This window comes from Vidua chalybeata, chromosome 2 (assembly GCF_026979565.1).
Source record: "Vidua chalybeata isolate OUT-0048 chromosome 2, bVidCha1 merged haplotype, whole genome shotgun sequence".
In the NCBI taxonomy this organism is placed as follows: Eukaryota; Metazoa; Chordata; class Aves; order Passeriformes; family Viduidae; genus Vidua; species Vidua chalybeata.
Window position 1 is genome coordinate 63,395,868 of NC_071531.1, and position 15,104 is coordinate 63,410,971.

Genomic DNA, 15,104 nt, shown 5'->3' on the forward strand with positions numbered 1-15,104 from the left:
AATTCTGAAATTTCTTTATTAAAAATAGATTTCCATTTCAAACAGAAATATAATTTACATCTTGCAGGAATACCTATTCTTTTCAAGACTGCTACTACAAAGCTTGTCTCTTACATTCTTCACAAGGGGATTTCCACTACAACACTTAGCATAGAAAATGATACCATTTTTCAAAGAAAGGTTGTAATTTGAGTAGTGATAGATAAAATAGGCATTTGAGGCCTGACAGTGCTGTCATGGTTATGCAACTTATTTCACCTTCAGGAAGCCAGAATAAACATGCATTCTGCAGTCTTAGAAAAGCACAACTTGCTGGCAACTTGCATACATTACAAAATGTACTTTTATACTGTTTGTTTGACTCAATTTCAGCACAGATTCAGTCCTTCATGTACATCTGTGCACATCAATACTTAATCGTGCTCCATTTACCTTCTCCAAGAATTCCAGTAGCAAGAGCTATTCCCAGCCAAGGCAGATGTCCACTTGAGACAGACTCTTTTCTCGAGATACAGCATCATATGTTTACCAAAGATCACATAAGTAATTAAGCAGGCAGAGACACTTTCCCAGAATATGCATGCAGGAATTTATAGCTTGAGGACTTAAAACAGAGGAGGAAATGCCTTTGTATGCAATAGATGGGGATGAAGTAGCATTGCCTTATGTCCTCTCTTTCTAAATATAGTAATGATTTTCCTTGTCTCTATTGTCCTGAATAACACCATTTTAAGCAGACTCTCTAAGTTTTTTAACATAGCACTGATACAAAGGAAAGGAAAAAAAGAAACATCATATTCCCAATGGATTTTACTGCCTGAAGTGAATATTTCCTTGCTATCTAACAGAGCCACCTGTCTCTTGCAGGTTGCCCAAAATAGCATACCAAGTTCACATTTATTCCAATAGACTTTGCTTTTGCAGCCATTCAAAGCTGATACAGTACAGCAATGATTTGCTCTTGGAGAGCAGATTTATTAACACACCAGCAGGACTACAAACTCAGAAATCCCCTGCTGCATACTCAGTGTTCACCTTTCCATTATGCTCCTAATTACCTCCGAAGGAGTTTATTTCTTGTAAGCTTCTTGTTCAGGCTGACAAGCATTTTATTCTGAATCCTCTGCAGATTTCAGATTTACTCCACATTCTTCTAGCTGAGAAACTGTCTTCATTTTCACAATGCACATCTTCCACCCTCTCCAGCTGCTCTCTCAGTTCAGTATCCTTCAATAAGTATTCCCACCATTTTGAGTATTTTCAGATGAATTCCTCTTGCTCTATTCACTTCATTATGATAAAGCTCTGAGTAGTTAAGAGTTTGTATCACCCTTAGACTTGAATGGGATATATTATATTAATCAAGACTAATCTGTTCCTTCATGTTCAAGTAAGATGCTAATCCAGTAAATTATTTCTAAAGCATTGATCCAAGTCAGTTAATATAAAAATAATAATCCAAAGTAATAGCAACCCAAGTAAACACAGATTACAGAAGACATTTTCTCACATTAGAGAAAGCGTACAGCTTTACATTGCTCCTTAGACTACACTGAGGGCTATTTCAGTTTATGTATTCCAAAAAGACAAACATAGTCATGTGATTCACATTCCTTCTACTTCTACATCATACTTTGTAGGAAATAAAACCATTTTCTCTGAAGAAAAACCCCAAAAAACAAACTATACCTAAAACATCAGAAGTTAACAGAAGGTTTCTTTGACAGTGCTCAGCGTGCAAGCTTCCTCTGGAAGAAGCTACTCTGATTTTGAGAATAAAATGGCTTCTCTACTGAAATACAAACATGTTTCATTAAATTCTAAAGACAAACACACACAGTAAGCCACATACTGGTTTATCCTTTCTTTCCAAAACTGTACTGGACTGTGGCCCCAGATTCATAAATTCTAAAGAATGGAAGAATGACATTATGTTATTCTAACCTGACTTTCAAGAACTGGCAGTGTTATAATTCCTTCATCATGCCTCTGAATCCTGTTGTTGCTAAACTGTAGGTTCTCAGCAATGATTTTCTGCCTTGGTTTAGAAACTTCAAGAGAGGAAGAGTCACATAGCACTCCTAGGTAAAATAGTTCCATAATTTAGTTTAAGAAGTATCTAAATACTTCTGTTGAATTAACAAAACGTTAAACCCAAGAAGACTTAGAGTGTAAATATGAATATTACAAAAGTAAGTTTGTATCACATAAGTGAAACTAATAGTCCTGTACATGTTCTTCTGAGGCAAGACAGATGGGTAATAAATACAAGGGTACACATAAATACTTTAATTCTCTCTTGGAGGCGAACACTGAAGGAGAATGTGTGTTTGCTTGTAAAAGCTGAACCACATTTCCTGTTTGTAAAAAAGGAGGTGAAAAAAAAAAAAGACTGGAGGGATTTGAGATTGACGGCAACTCTAAAGACAGGTTCATGCTGCCAGGTTCAAAACAAAAGTATCCAACTTCTGCCAACATAACTTGATTTCCTTTTGGATAAAGGGGAGGGGAGTATTCCTAGAAACAACAGAACCAGGTAAGCCTCATATTTAAAATTTTTCAGCATAGGAGCAGTAGAACCACACTATGGTAGATTAGCAGTCTTCCAAGAAGGTGGCTTAGGGTGCTAAACCTTCATGAATTAAGGTATTAGTTTTTTGCTAAAAATACTGTGCTGTGGGCTTTCTTATTTTACAATGTGCTGTTTCCCTTCTGAAGTAGGAAGTTGATATCTTACAAAGCAATTAGTTGTGCACTAATTAATTGCAGTTTAAGGAATCTTTTCCAGAGAATTACTCCTGTATTAAAAGCTCACACAGGTGGAAGCATTTTTAATGTTAATTTAACATTCATCAGTCTCTTAATAGGCTTCTTTTTCTAAGGGCCATTAGTACAAAATATTATTTATATCTATGTTTAATTGGAAGGGCGGGAGGAAAAACAGTTTTATGTAATCTTTAACAAATTTGTAGACAAAAACAAGAGGAAAGAAAGGCAAGAAACCATTTTGTCCTCCAGATCATCACCATAAATCTGGTAGCAATTAATCTGCCTCTGTGGATAATACATTGACACCACAGACGGCATGTCCAGCTAGATGGTATCTATGTTCCTCACCTCATGTTCCTTTTCAGTACAAAAACCTGGTAGAAGTATACTTTCTCCCTGTTATCCCTTGTGATGGATTCTCTAAACAAAACACATTGGAGCAAGGAGGAACAAAACATAGCACTTCTGCTACCTATTCTTATGTTGTTAAAAGGACAAATATCCAACACAAATTGTTAAATCTGGCTCCACTCCCCACAAATAAGTACAGGATTATGTCGACTCCTTTGAGTTGCAATAAAATGAATAGCAGGCTTTTGATTTTTTGGTTGGCTTTTTTTCCCTTCTTTTCCCTCACAACGCTCCAGTGACAATATAATGAACTCTGTAAAGAGAAAACCTAACAACAAATTACCAAAACTCTATTTATTCCCATGTTTCTGTTGGTGGAGAAACTTGTCAATAGACTTTTAAAGAGAAAAAGCACAATTAACTATGTATTTAGAAGTCTTTTGTTTGTCTGTAGTTCATGGTGTGAATTTGGTACACTCAGTTTATAACACTACAAAATATACTAAGAGGTAGTGAGTAACCCATCCCTGAAGTCAGAAGAGTGAAAACATTATCCAAATTAAGTAACTTACCTAAGATAGATGTTCTACCTGGATGCTACTCCAAGTTTAACCTGGTTTTCAAAGATAAATGGAAGAACAGCAGCATAAGAATGTGTCATTAATACAAGAGAGAGTCTGATATTAGTTAATCAAAATACTGTTATCTTTATAATTATTAAATATAATTCTTCTCCACTCATGCATCCCAAAGTCTTCTAACAATATAACAAGAATTGTTGTCCCTCTCATGAAACCTTGGGTATGTAATGACCTTTTTCCTTTCACAGATGAGCACATTACTTTAAGAAGACATCAATATTATTTCTTGTAACAAACTACTACCACCCTTAAGTTTTCCCTACTACAGATAAACTATCACAGAAAACCCTGATGGAATTTGAGCTTATCATTTTAGAATCATAGTGTCCTATTCCCAAGTGGCCTAATTATTCCATATGACTTTTTTTCAAAAGATAAAACACTTTTTTTTTTAAAATATTCAGTTTGATGGCTTGAATGAGAATGTCCCTGAATACAGTGTCATGGGTTCTTTGGACAAACTATATGTTATGTAAGAAAATATTAAAATAGTTTTGCTCCACTTGAGAAGAGATTACTTGAATGAGAATTAAAATTAGAGAATACAATAAAAGACACCATTTCAAAATGGAATATAACTAGTCTAATAGATTTGCTGTTTATTTCTCACTCACCATCTACAGTCTCCTTATCTTCTTTTTGTCTTTAGCACAACCTGTTAACTGTGAGAGGTTGCATCTGCTATTGTACATTTAGGGAGAGCAGTGTAGTTATCTGTGGAGACAAATTGTTCTTCACACAGTCAGCTTTCCTTCTAATGCTGCTGTTATCAAAGTAGTTAATATTGAAATAATGCAATTATAAATGTAAGCAGCATATCAGAAACACCTATAAGAATTAGAATACATGGGAAAGATCTGGGAGTTGCATATCTGTAAAGCTTGGATATAAAATCGGATTTTCTCATATTTTAAATCTGGGTAATATGATTAGCTTGAAACTAATGTTAGAATGGCATGGAGCTCTCAGAAGAGCACCAGTACATCTCCAATCAAGGTGTTTACTATGGTTTTATGGGCTAAGTAAAAACTGCTGTTGTTTCTCCCATAAAAATAGTGTTGTCTGACAAACAAATAGGTAATACTGCAAAAACAAACAAAAATATACTGAAGTCACACATATGTTTGTATACGTTCTACTGAAACACAAGCAGATGTTTAAGACAGTGTTGTGGAAAATAAATTTAAAAATAAACTAAGTAGTGTTCATCTAGGAAGAAATGTAAATGTTATTTTCTTAATCTACTCACACTCATGACATTTCCTAAATTGTGCTTAAGAACTATAGATTGCGAGATTTAAAACATTGGTATGTTTTATGAGAAATCCAAGTTTCATATCTTTTTTTTCCTAGAATGTTTTTAAAGTTCTTGAAAAGTAGGATGCCTCAAATATTATAGAATTTAGAAGTTAAAACTAAAAAGAAAATAGTTTTATCCAACCTTTACTATTTTCCAGACAATAATTTCAATTTAAATCAAAACCTGAAACAGGAAAATAATACTTGTCAACAAAAAGTGGGCCAGTTAAGTGCTGAAAATAGTCAAACTGAAACTAAGAGTTTTCCTTCTACTCTGGGAACACCAGGCAAAAACTGGATTCCTGAATCAGAGAGATAAATGACAACATTCTATATGAAGAAAAAGGAACAATGTTAGATTGTTACTGTACTTTAGGTACCTGCTCTCTCCTTTTATTCTAATGAATCTCAGTGCTGTGGCTTGTGGAATGGGCTGCCCAGGGAGCTGGTGGAGTCCCTGTCCCTGAGTTGTTTCAGGAAAGACTGGCCGTGGCACTGAGTGCCATGATGCAGTTGGCAAGGTGTTGTTCAGTCACAGGCTGGACTGAATGATCTCAGAGGACTTTTCCAACATGGTTGATTCTGTGATTCTATCACAGTTACATGTGCTTCCCTTCTTGTGGGCCACAATACTGCTTTTGCTCCCTGGGAAAAATGTTTGTAGGAAAAGAAATATGAAATGAACATGAGAAGAATGGAAACGAATCACATTAGAAAAGATAAAAAGACAGGAAAAGAATGAGAGGATTCTGATTATTTAGGCACAACACTGAAACTTGAAATTTCTTGTCCTGGACAGACTTGTAGTTTTGGACAGGTTGCATGGGATACAATATTGAGTGACTAATTGCACAGTAACCAGGTTCCAAAGACTGGTGATTCTTGATACACCCTGATAATATCTCCTCAGTGTAGGATCTCCCATTCTTTTAATTCCTTCCCTGAAAAACTGGAATGCTGTATAGTTGCTCTATGGGGATATTGTCTCTCCTCATAAATGTCTGTATCTCATCGCATAAAAGCGCCTTTCAACATGAAAAGGAGAATTGCAGTGATAAAGAACTCTCCGACACCTTTGGGAGAACTCAAGTGGTGGAAAGGAAGGGAACCAGGATGTTTAGTTTAAAAAGAAGAATAAATGGTCACTGAAAGTACCATGTGAAAAAAGATGTTAAAAGTCCATCAGAAAATTACAGCTTATTTGCTTTGCTTTGTTCCTTTTAAAAGAGAGTTCTGCTCAGGAAAGAAACTACAACCTGGAAGCCCAGGTGATTTGTGATTTTTTACTACCAGGGCTTATCTTATCTTCTTTTGTCATTATAAGAACACCTGGGGGTTGAAGTACAAGAAAACAAAAAGAGCTTTGGCAACACCAGCACAAACAGGGGCAAAACCTGTAAGAGGGTTTTGAGCTGGAGCCCAGTCAGTCAAGGAACAAAGTTCAGCAGGAGCAAATGCATTGCCACCCTCCCCTGGCCAGCAACATGGAAAAGTGCATTCCTGTACTCCTTTAACTCAGATTTACTTAGGAAACAAACAAAATATGAGCTTCCTGAGGGAATCCAGGTATGTCAAAAAACAACAAAGTACATTAAGGATCAGTATTGACTGCTCTGCTCCAGCTACACATTTCTTTTTATGCACTATTGGAGCTCATTTGTTTTGGGCACCAGGTTTTATTTCAAACACTCCAAATTTCAGAGAACATGAAATATGTCGCTTGGGAAAGTTAAGAATAAAGCTGCAAGCTCCTTTCACTAATTTATTTGGCTCAGTGTTTCTCTGTCACGGAAGGCTTTTGCAGGCCATTTGTAGCAATGCTGATAATTTTGGCCACTAGACGGCCATAAATAGGCTATTTTCTTCAGCATGGTTTGTGATGGAAGATTTGTATGAGCCAGGTTAATCAAAGCATTAATTAAATGACAATAACAGATTTTCTGCAGGAGGATTCTTTCCTATCTTTCTTCTTGCAAGGAGTGGCAAGATTAGAGCAAAAGAAGACTTTGTTCAAATAAGTGGACTCACCTTTTACCAAGTGATTTTCCAGGAGCTGTTTGAACTTTTCCTTGCAGTAATATGTGGGGCTTCACTGGTTCCCAGCTGATGCTTATCCTTTACCATCACTTTCTCTGGTTTCTCAGGCAAGAGAATAAGAACAAGTAACTGGTTTTAATGCTGGAAAACAATACAAGAAAACATAACCAAATTTTGACCTTTTTTGCAGGGATTGTTAAAATTTTACAGTCTTAGCTATTATTCAGAGACACATCCAGCAAATTTGTTTTGACTAAATTCAGAACTACTTTCATGAACTCTACAATTTAGCTAAGAATTTCCTTAATTTACTGCAAATACTAACTTAAAGACAACTGCAAATATAATTTCAAAGCTATCCAGTAAATTTACTTTTTTATTAATTCCTGATTTCTTACTGCATCTTACCGGCAAACCAATAGCTTAATCTTTGGCTGAATTCCTATAAAACAGTATTTCTTCTAACAGTTTATTGAAGTTATTTTCTTAATATTTGGCATCTGGGTTTGATATTGATTATTTAGATTGTATAGCAATAGCTGTCAGAGTAAACAACAAAAGAGCAGCTTTGATTACAGAAAGCAAAAACCAGCCAAGCATGAAGAATACAGTAAAATTGTTAGACAACACAAAGAATAAGTTTTCTTTTACTTACAGGAATGGACTGCCATTTTTCTATCTGGGGAGTTTTGGCCTTCCTGAGTTTGGCTCTGCTTGTTTCACTGACACTGAATATTGTACACTGTATCAAAAAGAAGCAAGGTAAGTAATGTCTCTTGTAAGGAATCAAATTTCAGTGTTTAAAGCCATCCCTGCTCAGAGCTATCAAGTCAACAAATTGATTCTTCTGAATCTTAAAGTTATATTTTGGCAAGAATGATTTTACTAGAGAGGATTTTTAGGAGAATCAGGTATGATTACATAAAAACAGCTACCGAGCTACTTTTACTTTTTGACAGATTGTGCCAGTGCAACCTGTATTATGGATGCAATTCTATGGTTAGGAAGTTGTACAATCCTCACCATTCCTTTTACACAGGGAAAACTGCCCCTGTGCTCTACATGCAGGGGTGGGCGGGCAAACACTGGTGACTTCAGCAAGGCTAAATACACCTGTGTATATAATCTACATAAACAGAAGGCTTGTGCTTATAAACTGAGCTCACCAAGTATTAGAGAGTCTGATATTCACAGTGAGTCTCTTTTGGGATGGGTGTCAGTTGAGATTTTTGGTTTGTGTTTTAGGGCTACTAGGCAGATCTCTATAAGGAAGAATCACAGTCATTTACAAAACTAAACTGACCAAGGTTTAAGTCAGAGTGTCTGATGCTGCATTACTCATCAAATTGGAGCTTACTGTGGTAAATTCTGGAGTCTGGGAGCAGAGTTTAGAAAGTCAAGCATTCCTGAATTATTCATCAAGCTCTAGCATGAAATCTCTTTGTAGCCATTGCCTCTCTGCTTCAGTCTCTTCATCTGTGTGGATCACAGGATGTCTTTTTCAGACATACCAGCAGAAGTAGTGAAATAAATAAACCTGTCACTTTATAATATTAACATGATTCACCTCTCCAGAGAAAATCTGAGAGAAAAAAATGAGGGAGAAACAAAATGTGGAGGAAATCAAGAATGAATCACACGTGTTACAATATGTTTTTTAGGTACTGTAGACTAATGTAGACTTTGCAGACACAGCACAGGGACATAAACATTTCTTGTATTTGACAAAAGTATTTGAGAAAAGTAGCAGGACAACTGAAGATCCTGAGAGCCAGAGCTTTCAACTGTATTCTCTAAAACAAAACCAAAACCGTGCCTGTTGAGACAGTTATCTGAAGCGTTCTAAAATAACATGTTTCATTTTCTCTGAACTTTTTTTTTTAAACAAATTTTCTAGCTAAAATGCATAAAAACTATGAAGAGAACAATCCAAGGTAAGTTGCATTAAAAAGTTTCTTTCTGGCAAGGGTAAAATATACAATAAATAATGACAGATGGCTTTGGAGGGATGGTATAGAGGAAAATTCAATATCTCATGCAGTGTGCCTGGAAATGTTGGTAGAGGAAAAAAAGTTTTCAAAATAACCTAGGGAAAAAATATTCACATGTGAGGTACATCCTCCAGTCATTTTATCAACAATTAAATAATTGCATGCTAATACTATAATTTTATCTGAAAGTGCAGGTATTGAGTTAAACCACCATTACCTATAATTATAAGTTAGTAGTTCCATAATAATTCAAAAGAACTCTCAGCTCTCACAAAACAGTGACAAATTATAGTCTGATAGTTAATACTTGTGAAGCGATAATTTACATGTATTTACATTTCATAACCATCTTTAACACATAGCATCCAAAAGCAATAAAAGAGTCTGTTTGTATCTCTAGGATATCTCATGATCCGTTACACATGATCCGTCATGATCCGAGACTTGTTTCAAGTCTCTCTCTCTTATGCCACACAAAAAAAAAAAACCAAACAAACCAAGCCCAAACTTTAGAAAACAGAGATGGATAGAGTTTCATCTCAACCCAAATATAAAAACCCTTGAAACAAAAATACAAAAGCCTGCACCTGTTACCCAAAACCAATTCTCAGTTACAAATTTTCTTGAAATTGAGATGTCTCTATTTGTCTATTGCTGCCTGTTCAGATGAAAAATACCACTGAATGTGGTGTTAGAGCACAACTTCACCCCCTTGATGAGATGCAATACAGGGGTGCAGTAGAAAGGTTACACAGTGCTTCCCACTAACAATTCCCACTTAGGAACATTTTCAAGTAACACCAGGTAATGAAACACAACATACGATTAAAAATGCAAAGCAGAACTTGGCTTTTGTCTTCTCTGTTCGTGTTGACAGAAGTATTGTAGTTGAATCAAGAGGGGACCTTTTAAGAACATCATCCCAAAAGACACAGTTTTTAGTTTGTATTGCAGAGTGGTCTCAGAGGACATGAAGTGGGTTCCTTTCAGTGATCATTAATATTCCGTACCCTACCTCAAACTGTTGTTTAATAGTCTTGAGATTAGCTTTGTGCTTTATGAATTTACAGGAAAGGAGAGTTCAGTTCTGGGCTAGGTAACAAAACTCTCCTGAGAATACCCACAATGCCATTTCTGTCCTCTCTGACACTTTTGATCTTGTTTATAAGATCACAAACAATCTGCTATATATTGATATACACACATAATCTGCATATGTGCATAAAACACTTACTAAAATATAGTATTGTGGTGCTAAATAAAACATATTCTGTGAAATAAAAGTATTTTTTCATTCCCCTTGTAGCTATGATGGCTATCACACAGAAGATTATCCAGTTTATGGCAATCTCAATCAAGATATTTTAGGTAAGCTTCATTTTAGGAACATGTGTTTATTCAGTGGCTATAAAAATGCATGATTAAAAATGACTGACATATTTTGCATTTTGCAAACTTGAGTATCTACATATTTTCAACTATTGATATAATTGAAATTATTAAAAAATACTTGGGATAGAAATGCAAACTTTCATACTGCACTACTATTTATAAGAACAGATCTCATACCAAATTTGATTTTTTACAGTCTATATGTTCCTGTTCAGCCAAGTATCTCAAAACAAAGAGCTTGCTTAAATGTAAAGCTGCACTAACTGAAACAGCAGCTTGATCCATACCTATTAAAGCAATCTAAACCACATATTACTCACGGTCCAAGGTCAGTGCTCCCACAGAAGCAGGCAGAAGCAAACACATACCAGCTCTCTGCTGTGGCTATCCATGTATAACCAGCAACACTGACAAATGTGCTGAAGCCCAGCAGCTGAATGGTGGGCAGACAGCTTGGCTCTGCTTTACTGTGCTCCAATTAACAATCCTTGGCAGAGACACCACATTAAAGGCTGTAACATCATGTAACTGCAGTGAGAGCTGGATGTGCAGAGGGTTTCAAAGCCCTTATAGAGTTAAAGCAAGCTCTTTCTCATTTAAGTAATGAGAACACAACTTTTTCTGCAAGCCTTAATTGGAGCTAAGCAAAATGAAAGCACTTAAACTGCAGGGGAAAAAAATCCAACTTTTTCATACACAGTTTGCATAAATTGAATCAATCAACACTCAAATGCAGTGACATTGTAAAAGTCTGAAAACTGTAAGGAGGTAATCTCTTTTATTGGTGACTAAAATGAGATATGAGAAAATAACTAGAACCAAATTTACAGAAAACTGAAGTATACTCAGGAACAGAATTTAATCATCAGCTGCTGCAACTTACAATCTCTTTCTCAGTCAAAGGAAAGGCTGCCCGTGCTGAAAAATTCATCAGTATATGGCTACCTCTTAATTGCAAGAAGTCCTCCCACCACTCTAAAATTACACCCATATAAGTAAATAATGAGAAACCTCTTCTTCATATGAAGACAAAATGATTTTCATTTTCACAGTATGTGTCTGAATTTCTTAGCTATTTATCTCTCTATAATTAGAGGGAGAGAATTATGTGTGATTTCAAAAACAAATGTACTACCAAAGCAAACTGGGGGGAGTGCATTCTCTAACAGAGAATCTGTTGGTCTGATCACTTAAGACTCAGTAGCATGTCTTAATAAAAAGATTTTTCTACTTTGATAAATTACAGAAGAATGTTGTTACGAGCAGATGAAGTCCCAGCCTCAAAGACCAGTTAACCAGCTACAGGTATCTTTAATTTTAGTTACAGATTTCTGAATTAGGGTAACATAATCTGTCTCAGAGTTCCTTTATTTATCCTATAAGAGCATATAACAAAAATTAGTATCTCAGTTCATCAAGATATTTCAGTACAAACTTGACCTTCCATTCAATCTGAGTCATTAATAAGGAAGCATAATTATAGACAGTTCAGATCCATGCAATACAGTATGATAAAGCTCAGCCACAGGCATACGGATCACATAGAATTAAATTTGCATCCACAGCCATGGCTAAAGTAAAGAATTAATTTTATTTGGTTTAGTTATCAACCAAGTGAAAACACAAGCTGCATCACATGATACTCATGAGTTTGACTGCCTCTGTCCTGTCCAGTGCAAAATCTATATGCCTTAACCAGGGAAAGATTGTTTTCTATTGATTTGTACTTTGAGATACTTGTATGCCTAAAAGCATGAAAGCTTCAAATGAAGTTTGCCTGTAATTGAAGCATTCCTAGCATCTATTTCCTGATTTGATTGCCACATATTTCATAAGGATGGATTTTCAGACTCTCTCACGGGGTACTTCCAGCAGGTAAAGAACAACTTTTTAAATCTAGACATTCCAATGTCAATAGTCATTGATGGTCTGGCTTGAAAAGCACAAAAAGCAGGGGAAAGACATGAAAAGCATACATTTTGCACATAAAATGAGATCGTATATACAATGATAGACTATATATATATATACACACACAAATATTTCTGCACAAGCAAAGCCTGTTAATAACTAGATTCCAACTAAAAAATAAAAAGTGAGAAGAAAACCAGATCAAATAATGTCTTGCATCCCAAAGAACCTGGACATATTACATGAGCTTCCCTCTTTCCCAGAGAATCTTTCCAATGTTACCTTGATGAATTTTTCCATATTGCCACTATCAGTGATTTACCATTAGCTTATACTGATCTGTTTTCCATTCTTCCACAGTTTAATAATTTGTACTTTTAATGCATTGTTTTACAGCTAGTTTAGGCAAATTTCAGGCAGGCTTATGATTAGAGAATCGATATAGTTGAAGACTTAGATATGAATTTAAAGCAAGGATAACTACTGAACGTTAAAGTGAATTTTCTTTCAGGTGGAATCTGCCAATCAGATGTGCTATGCCTCACTTGATCACAGTGTCAAGAGAAAATGCAGAAAACCAAGGAGAAAGAAAGATCCTTCATTAGAGGAAGATGAAGAAGAAAGATCATCTAACCCCATGGTGGCTTCCAAAGTTAGCATTTACCTCAACAGTGAGCAGCTGGCTGCCGAAAACACGGCAGAAGTAGAAGCCATTCATGATGATCCCATCAGATTAATGGGCTTGATTCATAATACAAAAGGGGAGAACTGAATATGTAATGAACCAAATATGTAACCATGAAGTGAGATTTGCTTTTTCATTCTGGAGGAACAATGAATGATCAGAGAAAGTATTCTGGAAAGCTGACATACTAAAACAGTGGTATGAAATGGGTAAGTTAAGTGTTCCAAACTGTCTACCAAGCATATTTATAGACTAAGCAAGACATAGGTCCAGACTGCCACTCAGGTGGATCTGCTCTTCTAAAGACAATTTGAAAGAGTTGCAGAAGCTGGTAGCTCAGCGTTCACATGATAGTGATTCCAGTCAGAATTTATCCTGTTTTAAACAATCATCAGCTTTCAAGCAGTCCTAAAAGACCCCTTTGTTGGCTATAGAGCTCTAGCAGAGTACAGCTATTCCATATTAACTTCAATACTTTTGAAATTAGATTGTGTTTTGTACTTGCACACTTGGTGGTTAGTTGTTTTACCAATTAAGAACTGATCTGCTGTTCCACACTGTGAACTTTCTGACTGTGACTGGTCTATGGCAATGACTGGAGAATAATTTAACAGCCGATTTTAAGTAGTAATTGTACATTTCATAGGACTTAGCAGTTTCTTTATGTATCTTTAGTTTCCTCTAACAATACTAGAATATATCTCAAATCTCAACTCCTCTACTGTTGTATACAGCTGTATTAAAGGGCCCAGAAAGATATCACACAATCTGTAACAATAAATCTAGGAAGGATTTCTTCCTCCTAATACTCCATTTTATATTTATATTCCTTTGGGTTTTCCATTGCCACCCTTAACTATTTTACAAAAAAAAAAAAAAAAGACCTTTTTATTTCCCCAAACCCTTCACTTACTGTGTGCACATTCATTTGAAGATTTAAACACTTCAAATGCTAAGTTTTATAGAGTGGGTATCTATTTTTACATTCTGGGAGTCATTAAGTAGTTGCAGCAGGAAACAAAGCAAGTTGATGTAATGTGCCTGCCTCTAGGTCTCAGACACTTCTGCCTTCTCAAAAACCCAGGATTTTGGAGCCTTTAAAATCCAGAGAGCAGTGCCAAGAAGCTTGAAACTCTGAAGCACAGAGCCCTAAAACTGTGTCAGGTCCTGAAAGAGACCGACCTGGAAACAAAAGGCCCATAGTACAGAGAGCCAATACCTTCTAACAGTAGAAATGGATGGACACATCAAGGGATGAGACAAATTTATGGGAAAAAAAAAAAAAAAGGTTAAATTCAACCTGTTGTTTCAATCTTGTAACTAATTTAACGGAAATGAGGTACCCACTTCTCTCATTGAGTGTACATGTAAAAGTAAGCTCATTTCATGGGATTTAAGTACATTTAGTTTCCTTTCTATCCTCAGTCTTCATTGCTTAGTCCAGCTATGTGTTTATGCTAATTTTCATCAGCTGCTTTCCCTTGCAACATAGTTTGTTCAAAGAGCAGGGCATTTTTGTAAATATTCTCTATAGATATCTATACACATTTCCACATTTAATCAATGCCTCCAATAAATTCTTGATTGTGGCTCTCAGGATGATCTTTAATAACCTATCAGCTATTTCCAAGGCATTTGTAATGCTGCCACATTCAAAGATAGCTTTATTCTTTTGGCTCTTTACCCTCCATCTGCTTAAATAAGCAAACAACCTATTTTTTTTTTAAACAAGTTTTGGGGTAATTTTCAAGTGACTACTGAATCCTTACATAAAAAAACATGTTCAATATTGTTCCATCTTCAAGACATTAGAGAAAGATGTACATAAACTATCATATAGTAGTTAAATTCTTTATGTATAAAGCAAGTTTCAACTAATTACAACATAAGAAGAGGTGCTAGGTTCTAGGTTTACACTGTCTCAGTAACCTCATCTGTTTTTCCACTGTTCCTTAAAAAAATTGTTACAGCAAAAAGAAGCAGTGTAAAGCTTTTTCTTATTAGCAGTAAGCTTAGTATTCAAGTACC

General features: G+C 35.6%; 1 protein-coding gene and 1 long non-coding RNA gene across 3 annotated transcripts in view; one reads left to right on the forward strand and one right to left on the reverse strand.

The window, feature by feature from the left end:
• Positions 1 to 10,880, reverse strand: part of LOC128784773 (uncharacterized) — a 27,453-nt gene extending 16,573 nt beyond the window's left edge. For both annotated transcript variants that reach the window (XR_008429612.1, XR_008429613.1), the window contains exons 1-4: positions 10,801 to 10,880; positions 7,753 to 7,839; positions 7,089 to 7,238; positions 3,693 to 3,733 (exon numbers count right to left, since the gene is read on the reverse strand). This is a non-coding gene — a long non-coding RNA (uncharacterized LOC128784773). The remainder of the gene's footprint in view (positions 1 to 3,692; positions 3,734 to 7,088; positions 7,239 to 7,752; positions 7,840 to 10,800) is intronic.
• Positions 2,515 to 13,163, forward strand: LOC128784772 (T-cell receptor-associated transmembrane adapter 1). Its single transcript, XM_053936651.1, has 6 exons — positions 2,515 to 2,536; positions 7,755 to 7,859; positions 8,995 to 9,031; positions 10,395 to 10,456; positions 11,727 to 11,785; positions 12,903 to 13,163. Exons 2-6 carry the CDS (start codon positions 7,757 to 7,759, stop codon positions 13,161 to 13,163), a joined length of 522 nt encoding a protein of 173 aa, XP_053792626.1. The 5' UTR covers positions 2,515 to 2,536; positions 7,755 to 7,756.
• Positions 13,164 to 15,104: the final 1,941 nt, after the last annotated feature.